Source organism: Zalophus californianus, chromosome X, assembly GCF_009762305.2.
Source record: "Zalophus californianus isolate mZalCal1 chromosome X, mZalCal1.pri.v2, whole genome shotgun sequence".
NCBI lineage: Eukaryota > Metazoa > Chordata > Mammalia > Carnivora > Otariidae > Zalophus > Zalophus californianus.
The window spans coordinates 96,278,790-96,300,693 of record NC_045612.1 but is presented as its reverse complement, the minus strand read 5'-3'; the positions used below and the strand labels follow the sequence as shown (position 1 = coordinate 96,300,693).

At 44.3% G+C, this 21,904-nt stretch overlaps 3 protein-coding genes across 4 annotated transcripts in view; all 3 read left to right on the top strand.

Annotated features, from left to right (window-relative positions):
- The window catches only part of SYTL5 (synaptotagmin like 5), a 254,902-nt gene that overhangs the window by 88,510 nt on the left and 144,488 nt on the right, over positions 1-21,904 (top strand). Inside the window, exon 1 of one of the 2 annotated variants that reach the window (XM_035725740.1) lies at positions 13,737-13,938. The exons of the other annotated variant lie outside the window; for it this stretch is intronic. The gene's annotated coding sequence lies outside the window, so the exon portion shown is untranslated. Of the gene's footprint in view, positions 1-13,736; positions 13,939-21,904 lie in introns of those variants that run through there. 2 annotated transcript variants of the gene reach the window in all.
- Positions 11,064-11,616, top strand: LOC113930280 (huntingtin-interacting protein M). Its single transcript, XM_027607472.1, has one exon. The coding sequence runs from the start codon at positions 11,167-11,169 to the stop codon at positions 11,500-11,502; it is 336 nt and encodes a 111-aa protein (XP_027463273.1). The 5' UTR covers positions 11,064-11,166; the 3' UTR covers positions 11,503-11,616.
- On the top strand, positions 18,824-19,370 carry LOC113930276 (histone H2A-Bbd type 1-like). Its single transcript, XM_027607469.1, has one exon. It carries the CDS (start codon positions 18,916-18,918, stop codon positions 19,267-19,269), a length of 354 nt encoding a protein of 117 aa, XP_027463270.1. The 5' UTR covers positions 18,824-18,915; the 3' UTR covers positions 19,270-19,370.

Below are 21,904 nucleotides of genomic sequence, written 5' to 3'. Positions count from 1 at the left end.
AAACCTATCATCACATCTCACTAAGATTTTGGACCAAGAAAACATTTGCTCATATCTTTTCAGATAAAGTACTCTCAAGTTGATTCTTTCTCCTACATGTATTTAGGTTGTTGATTTTGTGACCCTCAGTATAGAAGTTTGCATTTACATTATCCCATTGCTTTCAAGAATTCCCAGTCTTGAGGTATTAGTAAGTTCCACAAGGTGATGCAGCCGAGTCTCGGTCAGCACTGGACCCATGCGCCAACCCAGCACATAGTAGTGGGTATTACATGAAAATACTATAGAATTCCTGCTCTCAGAAGCTCCAAGACTTGCAGGGGCAGATAAAAATAGATGTAAAGGGATAAACAGGGCACAGTGGATTGAGTCCTGTGATAGAGATATATAGTAGACACTCAATTAATATTTGCTGCGTGACTGAATGAAATGTGATCCAGTGTATTAACTATTCCTCTTGTCAGGATAAGCTTATCCTGTAGGTTGTTATCTAGGTTCTTGATAAAGTGTCACAAAAGCCATGTTCTTAGATAAAGTTAGCAACTATGAACTTAAAGTGATTTCAAGGAAAGATGGAGATATTTGCAATCAGATGGTGAGAAGTTTTTCTTAACTCTTCTATAAGTACACTGGCCAAAACAAAAAGCACCTTTGGACTCATAGTTTCCAAATTTGTTTTTATGGGAGGGGAGAATGAGGTACATGAGTCATTTTCATTTCTATTAACTAATTATCTCATGATTATTGAGCCATAGAGGTCACATTGCTTTTTCTATGGCTATTAAATTTAACAGAGAAACATCATTTAGGTCTCAAGGAATCTAGCTCAGTAGTAATGAAATGTTTATGATCTGGAAATGATAAATAACTCACCTCATCTTGCTACTTCCCTAAAATACAAGTCTTTAGTGGCTAGATTTTAACTACTTTGCACTGATTTTTTTTTAAAGATTTTATTTATTTATTAGAGAGAGAGAGAGAGAAAGCACAAGCAGCGGGAGTGGCAGGCAGAGGGAGAAGCAGGCTCCCTGCTGAGCAAGGAGCCCGATGCAGAACTTGATCCCAGGACCCTGGGATCATGACCTGAGCCAAAGGCAGATGCTTAACTGACTGAGCCACCCAGGCGTCCCTACTTTGCACTTATTTCATTAGCTATGCAACAATTTCTTAATGTTCATTTGCATATAACACTAGAAGCAAATATAGAGAAATTCTAATTCTTGCTCTATCTCAAAAGTTCATAATATTGTGTTTACCAACATCCTTTCATCCTTAACAAGATTATCACTTTAAAAAAATAGTCAACATTATCCATCACTGATTATATTCATAAGAGTGTACTAGAGACAAATCATATTAGATGAAGAAAGGAAAGTCTCTGCCGTCAAAATGTTCAGAGTCTTGCAGGGGAAGAGAGACCTGTAAGCAGGCAAGAACAGTGATTTAAATGTCATCATAGACCAGGAAAAGAAGAGAAAATCTCTGCCTAGTGAAGTTAGTGGAGACTTTAAGAGGGCATCACATTTTACTTGGTCTTAGGGGATGGGGAAAACATTTTATAAATATCAAAGAGAAAGAAGGTGGCTTGGAAGTTAGGAAAGGAAGGGAGAAGTGAAGTAGGAAGGACATTCCAGGCAAAGGTAAAGCAGGTATACAATCAGAGCTCATGACAGAGTATGGTATATTCTGGGAATAGATAAGCAGAGGCAGGAGCATAGGTTTCTGTGGAGAGGAAGAGATGGGGAGAAGAAGCTAGAGAGGTGGGATGGGGAAAGATGAAAAGCTCTGTGGGATGCGCTACGAGCTCTGTACTCTGCAGTGCAGCAGATACAGATTCCAGCAGTAGTGGAATACTGTTATGACTACGCAAATACAGGATGGATTCCCACCCAAAACTTGGTTAGAATGCAGATCTCTCTCTCTCTCCCTCTCTCCCCCCTTTCCTCTGTCCCTCCCTTACCCCCCACGCCACCCCCCCCCCCCAAGAGGGTATGAAAAGATGCATCACTCACATAATGAGGCTTGCAGGATAGAGCAGGACAGCTCCAAAATAGGTCCCAAAATGGTTTTAGACAGCAGGCACGGAAGACTGCCTTGCCAGTTCTGTGGCGGCTAGGGAGTGAGACAGTGGCAAGGTTCCCATGTGTAGGAACCAGCTTGTATGGTTTGAATCTCTCGCTACCACCAGAGGAGGGTCAGGAAATACATTATGTCTTATGCTTAGGAAAGACCAAACTGGGTGTTTTTGACGCAACTTTTTGAAACTACTGTTTCAGAACTGTGAACCAGCCTGCCACAGTAGTGGTCTGTTCTCACCAAATCACTGTCAGTTTCTGAGAGTCGAGCTTGCTGGCTTTCCTTCTGACTTAGGACCTAGAGGTCGCCTGAATAGTTATTTCCCCTCATATTTGAAAATTCTGACATTTTGATAAATACTTCAATTTTTTCAGTTGTTGTAATTAAAGATCTTTATAGATCAAAAATTAGAATTCGCTAGGGCTCAGAAAGTTAACTCCAAGTTTGGCTATGTATATATTATTTTTATTTTAAAAGAAAGCCTTTAGGGGCGCCTGGGTGGCTCAGTTGGTTAAACCACTGCCTTCGGCTCAGGTCATGATCCTGGGGTCCTGGGATCGAGCCCCACATCGGGCTCCCTGCTCATGCAGGAAGCCTGCTTCTCCCTCGGCCTGCCGCTCCCCCTGCTTGTGCTCTCTCCCTCTCTCTCTCTCTCTCTCTCTGTGTCAAATAAAAAAATCTTTAAAAGAAATAAAAGAAAGCCTTTAGATCACCACCATTTTTTAAATCTTACACTAAGATACATTTAAACAAATATTTATATCCATTGGAATACCACCTAAAACCCTTTCCTATACCCCCAGAGGTACTCATTCCTCATGTTCAACTTTAAGTAACATACTTAAACCTCTACTCACCCTCAGTGTATTTTTTTAAGTTAATTCACTAATTAATTTTTAAATGTTAGTATAATTAATGTACAGTGTTATATTAGTTTCAGGTGTACAATATAGTGATTCAGCACTTCTATACATTACTCAGTGCTCATCGTGATAAGTGTACTCTTAATATCCTTCACCTAGTTCATCCATTCTCCCACTACCTCCCCTCTGGCAACCACCAGTTCTCTATAGTTAAGAGTCTGTTTCTTTTTTTCTTTGTTCATTTGTGTGTTTGTTTGTTTGTTTAATTCCACATAGGAGTGAAATCGTATGGTATTTGTCTCTCTGACTGATTTCACTTAGCATTATACTCTAGATCCATCCATGTTGTTGCACATGGCAAGATTTCATTCTTTTTTAATGACTGAGGCAAGTTTGGCTCTTTAAACAATTTGAATACATTGTGGCAGAGAAGTCAACTGCCCAGCTATGAGAATCTTGGGATGTGTACTCTTGTAGGTCAAGGAAAAAAAAATCCTGTGATGGAAAAACATCTGTTGGTAGTGCTCCTGGATTCTTTACCTATCCTTACTGGAAGATTCTATTGATAATTAGATGTGATTAAGTTCCTATTCAGTGATTTTGGCTTTTTGTTTGTATTATGGGTGAAGTATACCAGATAGTCTCTATTTCTGACTCTGGAATTAAAGCAGGGAAATTCTTAGATGTGACACTACTTACTCCTCTTTCACTTGCTATGTCAAACCTGATCAAATGTTTGGAGAAGGGGTATCTCACTTTACAAATTCAGTTTCCATAAAGTGCTGTTTTCAAATGTAGTGCTGACTCTGCTTAGTTAAAAGTGGATAATCATTCTCACTGTTTTATGTGCCACTGAATTATGAGAGTACTTTTTTCTGTAACGTGGTAGACGATTGGCCGTTTCTTACTGACTAAAGAATTACACTTATTTAAGCCTCTCCATAAGTCAGATTCTTCCACTATGACTCATTTTGTGAGAATTATTTTTGGAAACTATGCTGAAGTGTTTTTGGTATTACAGTATTATTTACCATATAAGTGGTTTATTTCACTAAATCCCTAGGGTGGTTTCAATTGCAATGGAGGGAATACTCTGGATTCCATAGGAAGTATTGAGAGGCTGTGGTTCTAGCAGCTCCACTACTGACTTGTGTGCATCAGTTATCTATTGCTACAATAATGCTTTGTAATAAACTACCAAACCTTAGTAACTTACAAATCACAACCAGAGTTCTGCTTCCAGCATGAAAGTGAGACGTCTCTATGGACCAATTCGCTAGAAGATTGGTGAAAATTATTTTTGAAACAACCATTTGAAGTCTTTGGAGATGGTCCTAAGAGCATACTGCAAATGAAGAAATATTTATTCAACAAAACCTATTAAAATTTAGAGGTTGCAGCAAGAGTATATGGTATCTGTACTGATGCCTGCTCCATTCTACTCCCTTCCCAGTTCAGTGAAATGGAAACTCCACTCAAGATGGTGCAGCAAAGGACCCAGGGCTCCTTCTCCCTCCAACTCCTACTCCAAGGGATGTCTTTAAGGGATGGGCAGAACATCAACATTTCTCATTCTGCTCCCAGCTACCTCTTGCTAAGACTGAATTCTGAGCAAGTATGGCTGAGAGATGGGGGCTTGCTTCTTCCTCCCAACCCCCACTCATGGGATGGAGGCTCTACCTTTGGTGTGGCATTACTGAGTATACTGGGACCTGATCACACTTATAAGTACTGTCAACCACATGTGATCCACACTGAGAGGCAAGGTAAGAAGAACTGAAGCTACTCGTCCTCCATAAGGGTTCAGCTCCTATAGCAGGAGTGTCACTCAGAGAAAAATGTCCCATTGTCCCCACCCCCAGCTCCAGAGCCATGGCTCAGAGATTTTTGCCCTGGAGGAGAAGTAGGCCATGAAACAGAGAATGCTGAATCCCTTACCAAGTGGGTTGACTTCATTTGCAACAGAGTATGGAGGTGTTTGAACATAAGGACACTCTCAAAAGCAGTGGATATTGTGATGAAAGGCCACTGGGAAGAGATTGGCAGATTAATTGGAAATACAGAACTGTAGGCTGGCTGGTTTTCTGGAGAGTAGCTGAGAAAGAGACACCTGGGAGGAGTCCTCCTGGGGACAGAACAAATCTTAAACACTGACCTAAGCAACTGATCCTTCAAGAGACCCTGGGTTTGATTGGATCAGTCTGTGGAACACCTTATGCCTCAGAGCATTTGTTAAAAACAACAGAACAATCAGCTAGTAATTAGTGGAGCTTAATAGTCGGGTGTGGTCAGAGAAAGAGACAAAGAGATTGAGAGTGCTACCAAAACCAGTGTCATCACAGGGTGACAGGGATCATACTCAGGACTGCACCCCATGAGGAACAACATAAAATGCTTCACAATGTGAAGGGAGGCTGTAGATGCCACTAAAATAATCCAGTCAGTCACTAAACAATTCAGTCGAGAAGTAATAATAGGCGCTTGGTGGTGGAACCAATACTCAGAGTTGCTACAATATATTATCTAAAATTTCCAGTTTCCAACAAAAAATTGGGGGACATGCAAAGAAACAGAGAAATATGACCCATACCCCAGAACAAAGGCCCGCAACAGAAACTTGTGAGGTCAACCAGATGTGGGACTTTGAACAGAGACTTCAAAGTTATTATAAATATGTTCAAATGACTAAAGGAAACCATGATTAAAGAATGATATTAAAGGAAGATATGATGACAATACCACATCAAATAGAAAATACCAGTGAAGCCAGAGAAATTATAAAAAGGAACCACATGGAAGTTCTGGAGTTGAAAATTACAGTAACTGAAATGACAAATTCATTAGAGGGGGGACCAGTTGATTTGAATTAGCAGAAGAAAGAACCATGAACTTGATAGAATATTTGAGATTTTTCAGTTTGAGGAGCAGAAAGAACAATGAAGTTTTTCAGACTGAAAGCAAGCAACCCCAGGCAGTAATTAAAATCCATACTCCACCCCCTCCCAAAAGAAAGTACTGGTTAAGGTAACCATGTAATTTTAAAAGACAGTAGAAATGCATATTTATTTTCCTTTCTTCTTTTAACTGATTTTTAAAATTACTTGTATAATGTATTGTGCATAAAAGATAATAAAAATGTAATACATTTTCCAATAACAGCACAAAGGGGATGGGTGGAAGCAAAGCTGTATTAGGTTAAGAAAAGGACTCCAAGTGGTAACTAGAATGGGCAGGAACAAATGAAGAGAACCATAGATGACAAATACAGAGGTTAGTATAACAAAATCTGTATAAATATATGTTTGCTTCTCTTCTCTCAAGTTCTTTAAAGACACAAAGATATAAAATAATATAAAATAATAATTATGTCAATGTATTAGTGAGTCTATAGAATCTACAGTTTCAATACGTGTAATAATAATACCATAAAAAGGGGATGAGTTGACTTCGCTGATTGTGGCTGGGCTTACATATCTAGGCCTTAGAAGGGACAACTAAGGTGACTTGGCTCATCAGCTCAGTGTGGTCTCTCATCCTCTAGCAGGCTAGCTTATGCTTGTTGACAAACAGAAGTAACTGTTTTAAGTGAGAATGAAAGAATACAAAGTTTCTCGAGGACCAGGCCCATTACTGTCTACTGTTACTTCCCCACTTTATTTCCCCAAGTAAATGGAAAGGCCAGTCCAGATTTTAGAAGTGGGGATATAGGCACCATGTCTTGATTGGAGAGGCTGCAAAGTCACATTTTTCTTTTTTTGTAATGTGGCTACACAGAGTGAATACAGAGAATGGGATCGTTGTGGCCACTTCTGCAAAGTCTACAATACAGTATGACAACCATTCATCCTGCACTCGTTTGGTCTCTTAGAACCCTTTTCTATTTTATCATTGGTTAATTAAAATACCGTTGACTCTAGATCAACATGGGTTTGAACTGTGCGAGTCCACTCATATATGAATTTTTTTCAATAAATACAGTACAGTACAATAAATATTTTTTCTCTTCGGATTTCCCTAACATTTTCTTTAGCTTTAAGAACACAGTATATAATACATATAACATACAAATATGTGTTAACTGTTTATGTTATCAGGAAGGCTCTCAGTCAACAGTAGGCCATTAGTAGGCAAATTTGGGGGGAATCAAAAGTTATACATGGATTTTGTACTGCAAAGGGGGTCCACACCCCCTAACCTCCATGTTGTTCAAGGGTCATCTGTGTATACATACAAAAATCATGTTCACCCAGATATGGGAGATGGATCCAAGTTCCAAGAAGTCTATTGAAGTCCAGATTTTTCATTGTTTGTGGGTGGATACAAGGTCATCTTAACCCCCAATCTTTTTTTGCACTTGTGTGTTTGGTCACATTACTTTTATTTAAAATATCCCAGGTACCCTGCCAGTTTAGGAAATAGCCCATTCCCATCTTTCTGAAATGTTCATTCTCTCACCTCTTCTCTGTCTCATTCCCTATTCTTGTGCCAGTTCTCCGTTTCATTGTCCCTTCTTCGGAGGCTATTCCTTGGTTACTCCCTCTAAGTTACAGCCCCTCATTGTATCTTAAAGTAATTTATTTTTAATACACATTTTTAATGTAATGTTCTTGATTGAGGATACTTTTGCCCTTTAGGGGACATTTGCTAATGCAGAGAGATACTTCTTTGCATCACCACTGTAGTGTGCTGTTATCATCTAGTGGGTAAGAGGCCAAGGATATTGTGAAATATCCTGCTATACTAGCAACAGCCCTCGTGCCCCACAAGAAAGAATGGTCCGGTCAAAAATGTCAGTAGTGCAGAGGTTGATAATCTCTGCTTTAGATCATGCATGACAACTTGGAATTACATATTTCTTTGGGTATCTGTCTTTCCCACTAGACTGGATGCTTCACAAGGACAAGATAGTATCTGTTTTGTTTAACATTGAACAGCATCTCAGTGCTTGATACAGGGTAGCTGCGCAATAAAACATTTGTTGAATGAAAGAAGAGCAGGCAGGAGGTAAGGATGAATCAGAAAGACTTTATAATGAAAGCATATAAACATGACCACGTAGAGGATGCTGTCAGGGTCCTACGCACATTGTCACATCACAAACCCACTGGATGCATGTTTGCCTGACTTTGAAATGTTAGGACCTGCATTTCTTTGTGTGAGGGCTTTTATTAGGCTTTCAGAGCCCACTGCCCAATAGCGTGGCAGTCCAGAATGCTGGGGCAATATCTTCCCTTGGAAAATGTAACTTCTAATGTCCCCTTAAGTTCTCCAGTGATATTAAGCTGATTAATAGTGGACATTTTGTTTTCTTCCTTCCCTTCCTTGTCTCAATTCATCACTCCCCTATTAGTTTCCTGGGAATACCTACCATGGTAGGCTGAAAATGGCCCCCAAAGATAACCAGATCCAAGTCTCTTGAGCCTGCAAATGTTACCTTATTGGCAAAAGGGAATTCACATATAGGATTAAGATAAGGATCTTGAGATGGACAATGATTCTGTATTATGTGATAGAATCTAAGTGCAAATAAGAGTGAGTACTTAAGAGTAAGAGGGAGGCAGTGAGCTTTGACACAGAAAATGGAAATTTGGCCACTGAGGCAAGATGCTACCCTGCTGGCTGTGAAGATGAAGGAAGGGGGCAAAGACAAGAAATGTAGGGAATGGGGCTCCAGGAGCTGGAAAAGGCCAAGAAACAGATTTCCCTCTCCAGCCTCCAGAGGGAGCATGGCCCTGTTGGCAACTTGTTTTCAGCCCAGTGACACTGTTTTGGACTTCTTCCCTCCAGAGCTGTACGAGACTAAATATGTATTCTTTAAGCCACCAAATCTGTAGCAATTCATTAGCAGCCATAGGACTCTGATACAGATTTTGGCACAAAGAAGTAGTTTATGCTGTAATGAGTGTCTAAAAATGTGGAAGCAGCTTTGGAATTGGATAATCGCTGTAGGCTGGAATAATTTTGAGAAGCATGATAGAAAATGCTAGATTACCTTGAACAGTTGGTAGAAAAATGAATGTTAAAAGTGCTGCTGGTGAGGGCTCAAGAGGAAGTAAGGAACACAGTGGAGAAAACCTACATTGTCTTAGAGAAGACCTAAGTCATAGTAGATAACCTATTAATGGAAATACGAATGTCAAAGGTGTTGCTGGTAAAGGTTTAGAAAGAAATTGGGAACATCATAATGGAAACTGGAGAAGAGGGGATTCTTGTTATACAGTGGCAGAAATCTTGGCTGAATTTTGTCCTGCAATTACACGGAAAGCAGAACTCATCAACAGTGAATTGAAGATTGGGTTGAGTAGATTTCTAAGAAAAGTGTTCGAAGGCCTGCACTTGTTTCTTCTAGCTACTTAGAGTAAAATGCTAGAGGAAAGTAAATTGAGGGAACAGCTGTTAAGCAAAAAGGACCCAGGACTTGAAGGTAAGAGCAATTCTCAGCCTATCCAGATTGCAAAAGACATTAAAATGAGAGGATTTGCTGTCAGGACAGCGTCCTGTGGAGATAAAAATCAAGCATGTAGCTAGACACATCTTTTCTCTGAGGGATCAGAAGATCAAAGTATTCAAACAGAGGGCTCTTTGAAGCAAAATGGGGTGGGAATCATGGATAACCTCAGCCATCTCAACAGAAGCAAAGAATTGAGATGGTATTTTCCTGGAGGGTTCTATGACCAAGCCTCTTGTCTACGGGCACAAATCCCCATGACCGTACAGGGGGGACTACAAGATTTCTGAGTATGTTAAATCAGCAGAAACGATGCCATCTTTAACTGAGAGGATAGACAAAATGAAAGAAGGCCGTGGAACGCCCAAGATTTGACAAGAGGAAAAGCAGCTGATAAAACTACTCAGCTGCAAGCATGTGTTCCATTCAAAATAAAAGAAAGATGATTTTGAGGACAGAGCCGAGGGCCTAGAGGGCAGAGCGATGGACGAAGGTGAAGTCATGGGATCAGAGGGAGGAGCCACAAGCTACAAAAGATTATTCCCAGACCTTGAAACGTATGTAGGTTTGCTTGCTTGATCCACATTCCTTAGATCAAAGACTCCTTTCTTCCTTCTACTCTCTTTTGGATTGGAAATGTCTATGACTGTTACCAGCTGTAAATGAACCAAAAACAAAGCAGAAACACAGACTCAGTGGAGAGGAAAATTAAAATGAAAAAAGAATGGTGGGGTGCCTGGGTTGCTCACCCAGTTAGGTGACTGACTTTGGCTCAGGTTGTGATCTTGGGGTCCTGGGATCGAGCTTGGCAAGAGGCTCAGAGCTCAGCGGGGAGTCTGCTTCTCTCTGTCCCTTTGCCTCTCCCCTGCTCATGCTCTCTCTCTCTGTTTCTCTGTCTTTCTCAAATAAATAAATAAAAGCTTTTAAAAAAATGAGGAAAGAAAATGAGAGGAAACATCTCTTGGTGCTTTGGCTTCACCTAGGACAGGCAAGATGACATGACAGGGCTTAAACTAAGCCCAAGGTCAACTTCTTTCTCTCAACAATGTTTACCTGATTCTGATAGATGAATCCATTGAGCATCTCATTATGACTTCCAAAATGATCAAGAGATATTTTTCAAACAGTGTAAAATGAAGACACTAAGACGGGTATGAAATAAATGTGTGTTAAAAGATTCTATTCCATCAGTGAGGGAATGGGTAGATGCTATAACTGGTTCATAGAGAATCCAAGGATTAGATCCAGGAAAATTAAGAATATTTAAATGAATGTGTAAATGGAGGCAAAACTGGTTTTATTACATCATGTGGTGGTGGCGGGGGGAACAATGTGATCTCTACTAGCCAATACATTTTCCATATTTATCACTAACCAACTGACAAAGCATTGTAAGAGACCTCAAAGACAATATAGGGCTAGAATCAGATAATGTGGAGTGGTGTCCTAAGACGGGAAAATTTTCCATTGAAATGTGTATTTATCTCTACAGTGTTGCAATCAAGCAGAAAAATCACAATTCTCTCAAAATCAGGGTCCAGTCATTAGGGTGACGAGGTTCCTGTCATGGATGTTTCTGGGCTGAGGCCTGATAAGGTCACAGTGGGCACCAGTGACATCCCAGAGTCTAGGATGTCACAAAGGCAGCTCCCTGACCAATGAGGGGCCAGCGCATGGGGATATAGTAGGCAGGGTTGACCGCTGGTGTCTTGAGAGGCCTAGTCCAGCTGAAGGATCAAGTAGAGCTGATTGGAGTCAACATCAAACCCAGCCAACATCATGTCAGCAAAGAAAAGCCACGAGAGCTCCTGTCAGACTCAAGCCCATCTTATAACTGAGCTCCAGTTCCCTGTGAGCTACGTGGACCGCCTCCTGCAGGAGGATCAATACACCCATCGCCTGAGTTCTACAACTGATTTCCTCCTTGCCATGCTAGACTACCTCACTGACTACATCCTGGACCTGGTAGGCACTGAGGCCAACAACAGCAACATGCAGACCGCCCCACAAGAGGTGGAGAGAGCAGTGGACAGCAATGGAGAGCCCTACCACCGCTTGAAGGATACAGCCTTCACCCTGTTTGATGAGATGCCTGGATCCAGAAGAAATGGCTAAAGCCTGGGTCCCGGAGACTTGTGGGCATCCTCACAGCCTCCGTCCAAGCCAAGTCCTCTCATAGCTGAGGAAGCCTGGCCTCTGTCATCAGTAAATACCATTAAAGCATTCAAATCCAGGGCCGTGCTTCTGACTGCTCTCTGTTTCTGTCCTTCTGAGCGGGAGGTGTCTGGGAGACATCCAGGAGGAGATCTCCCATGGGGAGTGGAGGGTGCAAGGGGCGGTGGGTGTGGGAAGCTGGGGTCTGGCGTTTCAGCGAGCCGTTTCTCTGGGGACAGTGCAGGGAGTGGCCCTGGCGGGAGTGGCTGGTTGTGGGGGAGAGATCTCCCATGGGGAGTGGAGGGTGCAAGGGGCGGTCGGTGTGGGATGCTGGAGTCGGGTGTTTCAAGGAGCAGTTACTGGGGACGGTGTTTGCCGGGTGGGGGTGGGGGGATGGCCCTGCAGGGAGTAGCTGGTTGTGGGGGAAAGACGTCCTCACTGGCTCTGAGCAGGTCAAGGCCTGTGAGGCCAGGAGGTTGGCCGGGGGGGCGGGCGGGGGGTCTCCCGGCCATACTGAATTTCCAGAACGATGGTGGTAACTGGGGTGGGGCTGGAGACCAAGGCTGAGGTGCTGCAGGCTTTATTGGTGGTAGGGGAACGCGCGGAGGTCAGGAGGAGATGGCAGTGGGGTGGGGGAGTAGAGAGGGTGGCATAGCAGTTGACATGAACTTAACGGGGGGCAGGGGCCTTACATGAAGATTGAGGAGCGATGGGAAACCGTGAAGAGGTGTACAGAAAAGGAACCGTGCTCAGCTTGCTTTCATTCATTTATGCCCGGCCTCATTCCAAAAAAGGACTTGAAATAGGGATTATTAGCTAGTGCTGTGATACTCTGTGGAGTATACCCTGTCCTCTCTTGTGGACACTGGTAAATTAACTGGTAATACACACACACACACACACACACAACTGTCTGGTTTAAAACAGGCAATTCAAACAGTTCTTAATAGCTGCATGTCCCTCCCTCCCTAGAGGCCAGATGTTTAGGGGTGCTTCCCCAAGTAGCCCCTGGGCCTGGCTCTCCCATGATGGCTGGACGCCTGGGCCTCTGGCTGTGAAATCACAGCCTTCCGAAACCTGTGGAGAGACAGGAGAGTGCCACGTAGAGGAAGAAGCCAGAGGTACACACCTGGGAACTAGCCAGGCCTCAGCCTGGTTTCCTCTCTGCTCCCCTCTGCCTGGTGACTCACCCTCTCTCTGCCTCCTTCCACCACCTGTCAAAGTATGGAGCTGGATTTGCCTTTGCCTCCTTCACAGGAGTGTCCTGACAATAACAGTGTCAGGGTTGTGTTTAGAGCTCATTGGAATATGTGCTTGTATAAATCCAAGAAACTTCTCTTGCTCCTTAATGCCATTCAACCCAGTATTTTCAGAAACCTCACTGTCAGGATGTCCAACCCACAAAGTTGTCATTTGTCATGAAGAGCCAGGAAGCCCTCCTAGCCTTAGCCAAATTCAACAGTTACTCTTCTGTTCATCTGAGTAGCCAGCAGGCCCCTCCCAGCAGCTGCAGGTGAGATTCTCCTTCATCTGATCACAGGATAGCACCAACATCGCCACCCCATCCCTGAAGCGGAGCATCTTTGTGTCCAGGGCATGGTTTCTCATATTCCAATGTCCTTCAGCCAACAGGGAGTGCCTCCAGGGTGGGTAATGCCAGGGAATCAATCATTATGCTAAGATCTTGATATGTTGGTTAAATAGCTGATTTGTAGAAGCTGTTGATTTTGGCTTATGGCAGTGGCTTGTTTTAGTGCAAAATAGTCTCCTGGGTCCTTCACCAGAAGGCACAGCTAAGGAGGAATTCATTAAAGGCCAGAGATGTGAGAGTAGTTGCATAAATTATGTTGGCTTAGCAGACTTGTATGGTCAGGCGGTCACCTCATGGTCCATGCAGTCGTCGACACTAATGGTCACTGTGACACGTGTAGGGAGCCAGGCTTCGTGGGCTCGCTCAGACTATCCAATGTCCGAGGCGGAGTTTGGAGTTTGAGCCTTAGTGACCTTATGTTGGCAAGCCCTCTGCAGTCACGAGGGCATGGGAGAATCGGGCAGGGCTGTGCTGCCATCCCTTTAAGGACTGTGCTTCCGCTGTGCTTGTGGGTTTCCCAGAAAACATGGGGGCCATGATCAGCAGAGCACGGGTGTAAATGCAGCACCCTGCCAAGTCCCCCTCCTACACGGGCACAGGATTCCTACACTCAGGGGAAGAAGGCGGGCAGAGACTGAGAATCACTGCGCTTGGGAAAGAATGAGCTACCTGAGTTTAGGGCCTTTGTGCATTTCCAAAAAGTGGGAGGTGGGGGATGGTGAGGAACGATTCCTCTAGCTTGGGACCTGGAGAGAAGACACCATTGATGACTCGTGCCCTGTTGGGAGTGGAAAGCTGAAACTGGAGTGAGTAGGGATGGTCTGGGGAGGATATGGCTGCCAAGCCAGGTCTGTGATCACAGGCAGTATTGGGACAGGCTGGGGGCCAGATACGGTCAGCAGAGCAGAAAGCATAATGTGTGAGAAGAGATGAGCCCAAAAGTCAAGCCTGAGGGGAACCTGGAGGGTCGTGTGGGCTTGGGGAGGGTCATGTGGGCTTGGGGAGGGTCGTGTGGGCTTGGGGAGGGTCGTGTGGGCTTGGGGAGGGTCGTGTGGGCTTGGGGAGGCATGAGCACAAGGCCTGGATGCTAGGCTGGCCTCTTAACTGAGAACAGCCTTTGGGAACAGAGGTGTTTGAAGGCCCAGGCTCTCTTAGTCCCTGAATCTGACAGATCCTACAGGAAGTGCTCAGAGGGAGACCACCTAACTATTTAGAAAGGGCCTTTGGAGCCCCCAAATAGGATTCAAGAATGAGAGGACTATCTATGAACATCAATAAATCATTTGCCTAAAGAACAAATTACGAAGTAGCTGCTCACAGACATACTGGAGGTGGCAGATGGGATCATTAGGCCCACAATGATGTTTCTAAAGGAAAATTAATCAGCTGCCAGCATTTAAAATCAGGAACTTTTAACCTGAAAACCTCAATTACTGGCTTCTCTGATGAAATCACAATGTCTGGGCATACACGTGTATGCCAGATGAAGATGACTGGCTAGTGTCCCCTTAATACCGGGTCTCTCTGGTTTGCCCCAGTGCTCACCCTTCCCTGCTGTATCTCATGTCTGACCCACTTCACTCATTTACAGTACTCACTTGGCTCTTCAAGTTCCTTGAGTCCATTACCCCCATCATAATTTAATTGTAAAACCACAGTTTTCTGAAGGATGATATTCTCTCCTTCAATAAATTAGAACAGCCTAGGGCTCTTCAAAATAATCTTTGCTATGGGACCAGTATATTCTGTTGTGCAAATTCATTGTGAGCTGACAAATGGTCATGCTTTAGTAGGACTACAGCGGAGTTCACGTTTGACTCTACCCGAGTTCAGCAACATCTGAACTAGTATAAACTCTGTTCAATAAGAAGACTCCACTCATTTAAATGTTATGGCAAAACCTGATTGCTCTAAAGGTCACTAAATGCTGACCATCTTCCAGCCCGCTGCAGCTGACTGGTAACAGATAATTTCATGGCCTACATCAGCCCCCACATCACATTTGAATAACACTGTCAGAGTGAATTTTATTTTATTTTCTTCTTTAAGGAGTATGGTTTCAAATCTAGGGAAAGGCAAGGAATAGGTTGTGAATTTGATGTTTCACTTAGTGTTTCTGCTTCAGAGTCCTTCATGAAAACAGATTGGTCTGTCATGTATTCAGTATTCTAGAATCACTGTGGGGAAAATATCTCTAAACTTCATCTGTTTAAGCAAAATCTAAAGGAAACCAGTTTGCAGCAGGGAGGCAGGTTACATACTGTGGTCATGGGATATTGGGCATCTGCCACGTAGGAAGAAAGCAATTGACCAACTCAGCTGCAGAGGAGAGAGTGTTCATGACATATTGGGACAGAATAGTGACAGAAGAGGGAGGAAAGTTGGGTTCTGGTCTCCCATAGGTGTGGTTTACTTGGGGGAGGGGGGTGCACATCAGCTTCCACAGCTGCCAGTTGAGGAGGTTGGACTAACTTGTTTCAAAGGTCTACTCGAGGTGTACAATTGCCAGTCTGAGCTTTTCCTAAGAAAAGTCCATACTGACCGTGGGGAAACGGGGCATGGAGGACAGGGATTTTTTCTTAGGGTCTCCATTTTACAGCTGAGGCCACGTTGACCCAGAGATGATCCCCAACTCTCCCAACGTCACATGGCAAGTGGGTAGAGCAGCAAATATGACTGTCGTGTTCTGGTACCTCTTGCTGAGCCTCCTCTGCTACTGTATCCTAAGAAATGAGCCTGAAGATAGAAAGTGTTTAATGTTCTCCTCTGGGATAAAGAAGCTAATCTCTTCAATACAGGGATGTTAGGGTCCCTTGAACTTCTAGGAAAGCACAAGCAACAACTCACTCTCAAGAACTTTCATTTCTGTTTTATTGGGAAAAGGCCAGACAGATTAGGATCAAAGGACTGGTTTTCTGACAGGTCTTTACACTTTGCAAATCTCGGTCTTGTTCCACGGAACATTTGTGATAGCCGTGTCACGAACCCATCTCCTTCTCAAGTAAGGTGTTCTTGAAATTCTCACTCTGTCCACTGACAGAGTGATTATGTGATGACATCAGAAGCTTGTGCTTAAAAGTTTATTCTTGAGGTGTCTTGAAGTTACGGTCTTTTTCTATGGGGTTCTGAGACCATCCTTATTTGTTGAGGACACAGTCTCTGGGCTAAAGATGATTATAGCGCCTTCAGAGAAGCATCAATGTAAAGCAGACAAACTGGAGGAGACAGATACTTGTGGCTGAGATTAACTTACTGATAATTTTTGTAAGTAAAAATTTTGTGTGAGGGCATAACAATACTGCAGGTAAGGTAGGTCAACAGGCTAGATTCTAGCCAGATTTCTGTGTTACAGTATGGCCAGATTCTTCGCCAAGAAACCCCAGTTTTTTCTCTTTAGACTTTCAACTGGTTGTATGACGCTAATTTCTTTGTCTTATAGTAAACTGATCGCACATGTTAATCTCATCGGAAAAGTATCTGCACAGCAACATCTAGACTTGCATTTGGTCAAACGACTGGGCACCATAGCCTAGCAAAGTTGACACCTAAAATTTAACCATTACTATTGGTAGGTTTGATGTGTATCCTTTGTCAAAAAGCACTGGCCTAGAAGATGCTGAATTGAAATTTTATAAGGAAGGTTGCAACCAAATATTTCAAAGTATTAACTGAAATGATGGCTGATAATACTATAATTTTGTTGCCTAAATCACCAGCAGGACTCTGATAATTAGAAACATCTCATGGACGGTAAGGCCACTGAGAAGTCTCTAGAAACTTCCCATACAGTATAGAATATTTAAAACACTTATATTTTCTGTATTAATATTTAACCTAGGGAAGTCTGAGCACGTCTTTTGGGAATTTTCTGTGCAATTCATCAGTAATGCTGTGTCCAATAAATCTATTTCTAGCACTTCTCTTTTTCTTAATGTGAAAAAATAAATATTTGATTTTTCAGGGGCTCTGTGAGAAATCAATTTAAAACCAAAGGCAGTTTTGGGGCACCGGGGTGGCTCAGTCGTTAAGCGTCTGCCGTCGGCTCAGGTCATGACATGATCCCAGGGTCCTGGGATCGAGCCCCACATCGGGCTCCCTGCTTGGCGGGAGGCCTGCTTCTCCCTCTCCCACTCCCCCTGCTTGTGTTCCCTCTCTCACTGTCTCTCTCTCTGTCAAATAAATAAATAAAATCTTAAAAAATGAAAGAAAGATCGTGAGGTGGGAAAATTATCCTAGATAATCGTAGTTAGCCCTAGAAATCAAAGTGCCCTTAGAAGAAGGAAGCAGAGGGAAATTTGAAGACAAAAGCAAAAGGCAATGTGACAACTGAAGCAAGATGCAGCAATGCTGGCTTTGAAGATAGAAGAAGCCATGAGCCAAGGAATGCAAAGAATTCAGCTCTAGAAGCCGGAGAAGGCAAAAAATGGCTTCTACCCTAGAGCTTTCAAAGGTCACAACAACCCTGTCCACACCTCGATTTTAGCCTGGTGAAACTGATGTCAATTTATGGCCTAACAGAGAATTGCATTGTTTGAAGCCACCAAGTTCGTGGCGATTTGTTCCAGCAGCCATAGGCAGCTAATACAGGTGAAGAGTAATCTTGTATAACCTCTTGTCAAGAGCCGACAAACTCTCCAATAAAACAGCCTTTTTCACAGAGCACAAACTAACCTCTGATGGCTTCAATGTAACATTTGATTCTGAAGGACCCAGGAGCTCTTTCTGAAAAATCTTGTAAACAAACCTGTCAGAACTGAACCAGATTTGGAAAAACAAATTAAAATGCAAGAGAAACACAAAGTTAGAGAAGAAAATTATAATTATTAGAAATTTAAATTAGAAAACCAAAATCACCAAAGTACTATCTGTACTTCGGATTCACCTAGAAGAAACAAGACACTTCTGGGTATCAACTAAGAATGAGGTATACTTCTATGTCTATGAATTTTTACCTGCTCTCACAGGTGAACCCACTGGGCACACCAGTGTGACCTTCAAAACAGAAGATAGTTTTGAGAGAGAGAACGCAAGCATGTGTGAACGGGGTTGGGAGCACCCGAGGGAGAGAATCTTAAGCAGGTTCCATGGAGCCTGACACAGGGCGTGATCTTATGACCCTGAGATCATGAACTGAGCCGAAATCAAGAGTTGGATGCTTAACCGACAGAGCCACCCAGGCGCCCCCAGAAGATATTTTCAAACAGAGTAAAATCATGACCCTCACACAGATATGAAATGGAAATGTGTTAAAGTTTTTTTTAACTCATGAGGAATTGGCAGATACTGTAACCGATTCAAAAGAGAATCCAAAGAACATAGAAATACAATATTTAAATGTGTAAATGGGGAAAACTAGTTTTATTTTGAACCTCTACTAGACAGCATTCAATATGTCTGTTGGTTACCAGCAGTTTACAAAGGGCTGTAAAAGAGCTCAGAGACAATGCAAGGCTGGAATCTGATAACCAGGAGTGTAGTGTCCTAAAGACAGGGCAATGTTTACATTCAAACATTCATTTCCTTTTTTATGCTAGGCTATTAAAGTCACGTAGAAAACGTTCCCTCATACAGAGGGTCCAGTCAACAGGGAGACCAGATTTCTGTCATAGACGTTTCTAGGCCAGTCCTGATCAGGGGACAGTGTCATCAATGACATCACAATGTCGGGTTGTCATAAAGGCAGCTCCCGGACCAGTGAGGGGCACAGTGGGTAGGAGGGAGCACTGGTACCCTTGACAGACCCAGGCTACCGGGAGCATCAGGCTCCAAACCCAGCGAACATCATGTCTGGGAGAAGAAACCACTGGCGCTGTCATAGACGTAAGAGGCACGGTCTGTCCCGCTCCGTGAGGGCCGAGCTCCAGTTCCCAGTTAGCCGCGTGGACCGCCTCCTGCGAGAGGGTCACTATGCCCAGCGCCTGAGCTCATCTACACCGGTCTTCCTCACCGGCATTCTCGAGTACCTGACGGCCAACATCCTGGAGCTGGCAGGCCAGGAGGCCCGCAACAACCGCAAGATGCGCATCACCCCAGAGCACGTGCAGAGGGCCCTGGGCAACAACGAGCACCTGAGCCGCCTCTTTGAGGATAACACCTACTCTCAGGTGGAAGCCGTGCCCCAACCCAGGGAGTGGTGAGGCCCGGGTACCAGAGCCCACAGCCTCATCTAGTCCCCAACGCTGCGCATAGATGAGGGAGGCCTGCTCTTCTGTCAGCAAAAGCTATTAAAGGATTTAAATCCAGGGCCGTGCTCTCTGTTTCTGTCCTTCTGAGCGGGAGGTGTCTGGGAGACATCCAGGAGGAGATCTCCCATGGGGAGTGGAGGGTGCAAGGGGCGGTGGGTGTGGGAAGCTGGGGTCTGGTGTTTCAGCGAGCGGTTTCTCTGGGGACAGTGCGGGGAGTGGCCCTGGCGGGAGTGGCTGGTTGTGGGGGAGAGATCTCCCATGGGGAGTGGAGGGTGCAAGGGGCGGTCGGTGTGGGATGCTGGAGTCGGGTGTTTCAGGGAGCAGTTACTGGGGACAGTGTTTGCCGGGTGGGGGTGGGGGGATGGCCCTGCAGGGAGTAGCTGGTTGTGGGGGAAAACGTCCTCACTGGCTCTGAGCAGGTCAAGGCCTGTGAGGCCAGGAGGTTGGCCGGGGGGCGGGTGGGGGGTCTCCCGGCCATACTGAATTTCCAGAACGATGGTGGTAACCGGGGTGGGGCTGGAGACCAAGACTGAGGTGCTGCAGGCTTTATTGGTGGTAGGGGAACGCGCGGAGGTCAGGAGGAGATGGCAGTGGGGTGGGGGAGTAGAGAGGGTGGCATAGCAGTTGACGTGAACTTAGTGTGGGGCAGGGGCCTTACATGAAGATTGAGGAGCGATGGGAAACCGTGAAGAGGTGTACAGAAAAGGAACCGTGCTCATCTTGCTTTCATTCATTTATGCCCGGCCTCATTCCAAAAAAGGACTTGAAATAGGGATTATTAGCTAGTGCTGTGATACTCTGTGGAGTATACCCTGTCCTCTCTTGTGGACACTGGTAAATAGGAACATCAAAGGTATTATCTGGCCTAAGACATGCAATCCTTGAAGTTCTTAATAGTTATTAATAGATTGATTTATTTGTATAAGTATTTACTTATTTGAGAGGAAAGGGGGGAGGGGCGGGGGGGGAGAGAATCTTAAGCAGCTTCCACACTCAGTGCAGAGCCTGACTCGGGGCTCAGTCTCAGAACCCTGAGGTTATGACCTAAGTCAAAATCAAGAGTCGGATGCTTAACCGACTGAGCCACCCCAGACACCCCGTAACAGACTTATTTACAAAGGTACTCCTTTATAATCACATTTATTAGTCTCATTCTCAGATGAAATGCCTAACCTGTCTATGGTCATATATTTGATGGAGCGACCTAGAGTGAATGCCTGTTTGGAGACGTATAAGCGTGTTCTGTGTAAGTTCTGTCCCAAGTGGTCGACTCACAAGTACATACGATTCTTATAAACACTTGTGTGCTGTTTATGGTTAAAAATAGTTGTCACAGCAAGTGTTCTGGCAGCCTGTCTCCTTCCTGTGACTGTCAACATTTAACATTTTCTTCTGTTCATCATCTGCTCAAGGGCCCCCCCTCTGTCGCCTCCTGGCCCATCATAGAGGGCTGCTCAGAGGTTGTCCCAGAGGCTTCAGCAATGGGATCAGAGGAGCTGGGCTGGCCAACCCAGTTCACCACTTTCTGGCCATGTGACCTTGGACAGTCCTCTCTTCTCTCTGAGTAGCACTTTCCTCATGTGTGAAATGGGGACAATAAGAGTTCGTCCATCTTTGGATTTTCACAAAGATTAAGTTAATGTGTGCCTGTTAGCTGCTGCAGAACACAGTGCCCGGCACAGAGTGTGCCCTTAATGAGTAGCTGCCTGTCTCCCTTTCTGTAGACCAGATGCTTAGGGGTGCTTCCCCAAGTAGCCCCTGGGCCTGGCTCTCCCATGATGGCTGGACGCCTGGGCCTCTGGCTGTGAAACCACAGCCTTCTGAAACCTATGGAGAGACACGAGAGTGCCACGTAGAGGAAGAAGCCAGAGGTACACACCTGGGAACCAGCCAGGCCTCAGCCTGGTTTCCTCTCTGCTCCCCTCTGCCTGGTGACTCACCCTCTCTCTGCCTCCTTCCACTGTTTGTCTAAGCAGAAAGACCTGGCTTGGCTTTTAGCTAATTTGCAGAAGTATCCCAAGAATAATAGTATGGAGGTTGTATTTAGAGCTTGTTAGAATATGTGTTTTTATAAATCCAAGAAACCTTTCTTGACACATACTGCCCCTTCAAATATTTACAGAAACATTGTCAAGATGTCCACCCCACAAAATTTTTTTTCCAGAATTCATTACTCTCTATTTTAGTAATACAGTGATGGTCATCAGAGGGGGCTCAAGGAACTACCACAGGCAGCTGTGGCCTCTCTAGAAGGTTTTCTCTCTGCCAGCATCCTCTCCTGTTTGGCCAGGTACTTCCTGGCATTATATTGGGCCCTCAGGTTGTGACAGTGGTCCTGGTAGGCCTTGGCTACCTGTGTGAACTTCTCTAGCTCCTTGGTACTTTGTTATAGAGAGCCATGAAGCCCTCCTAGCCTTAACCAAGTTCAGCTCTTACTCTCCTCTTCATGTGAGTTGGCAAGCGGGCGTCTCCCGAGGAAGTGCAGATGGAGATTCACCAGGTTCTGGTCTCCTAGAAGTGTAGTTTACTTGGGGGCACATCATCTTCCATGGCCATAAAATGTGGAGGTTGAACCAAATTACTTTAA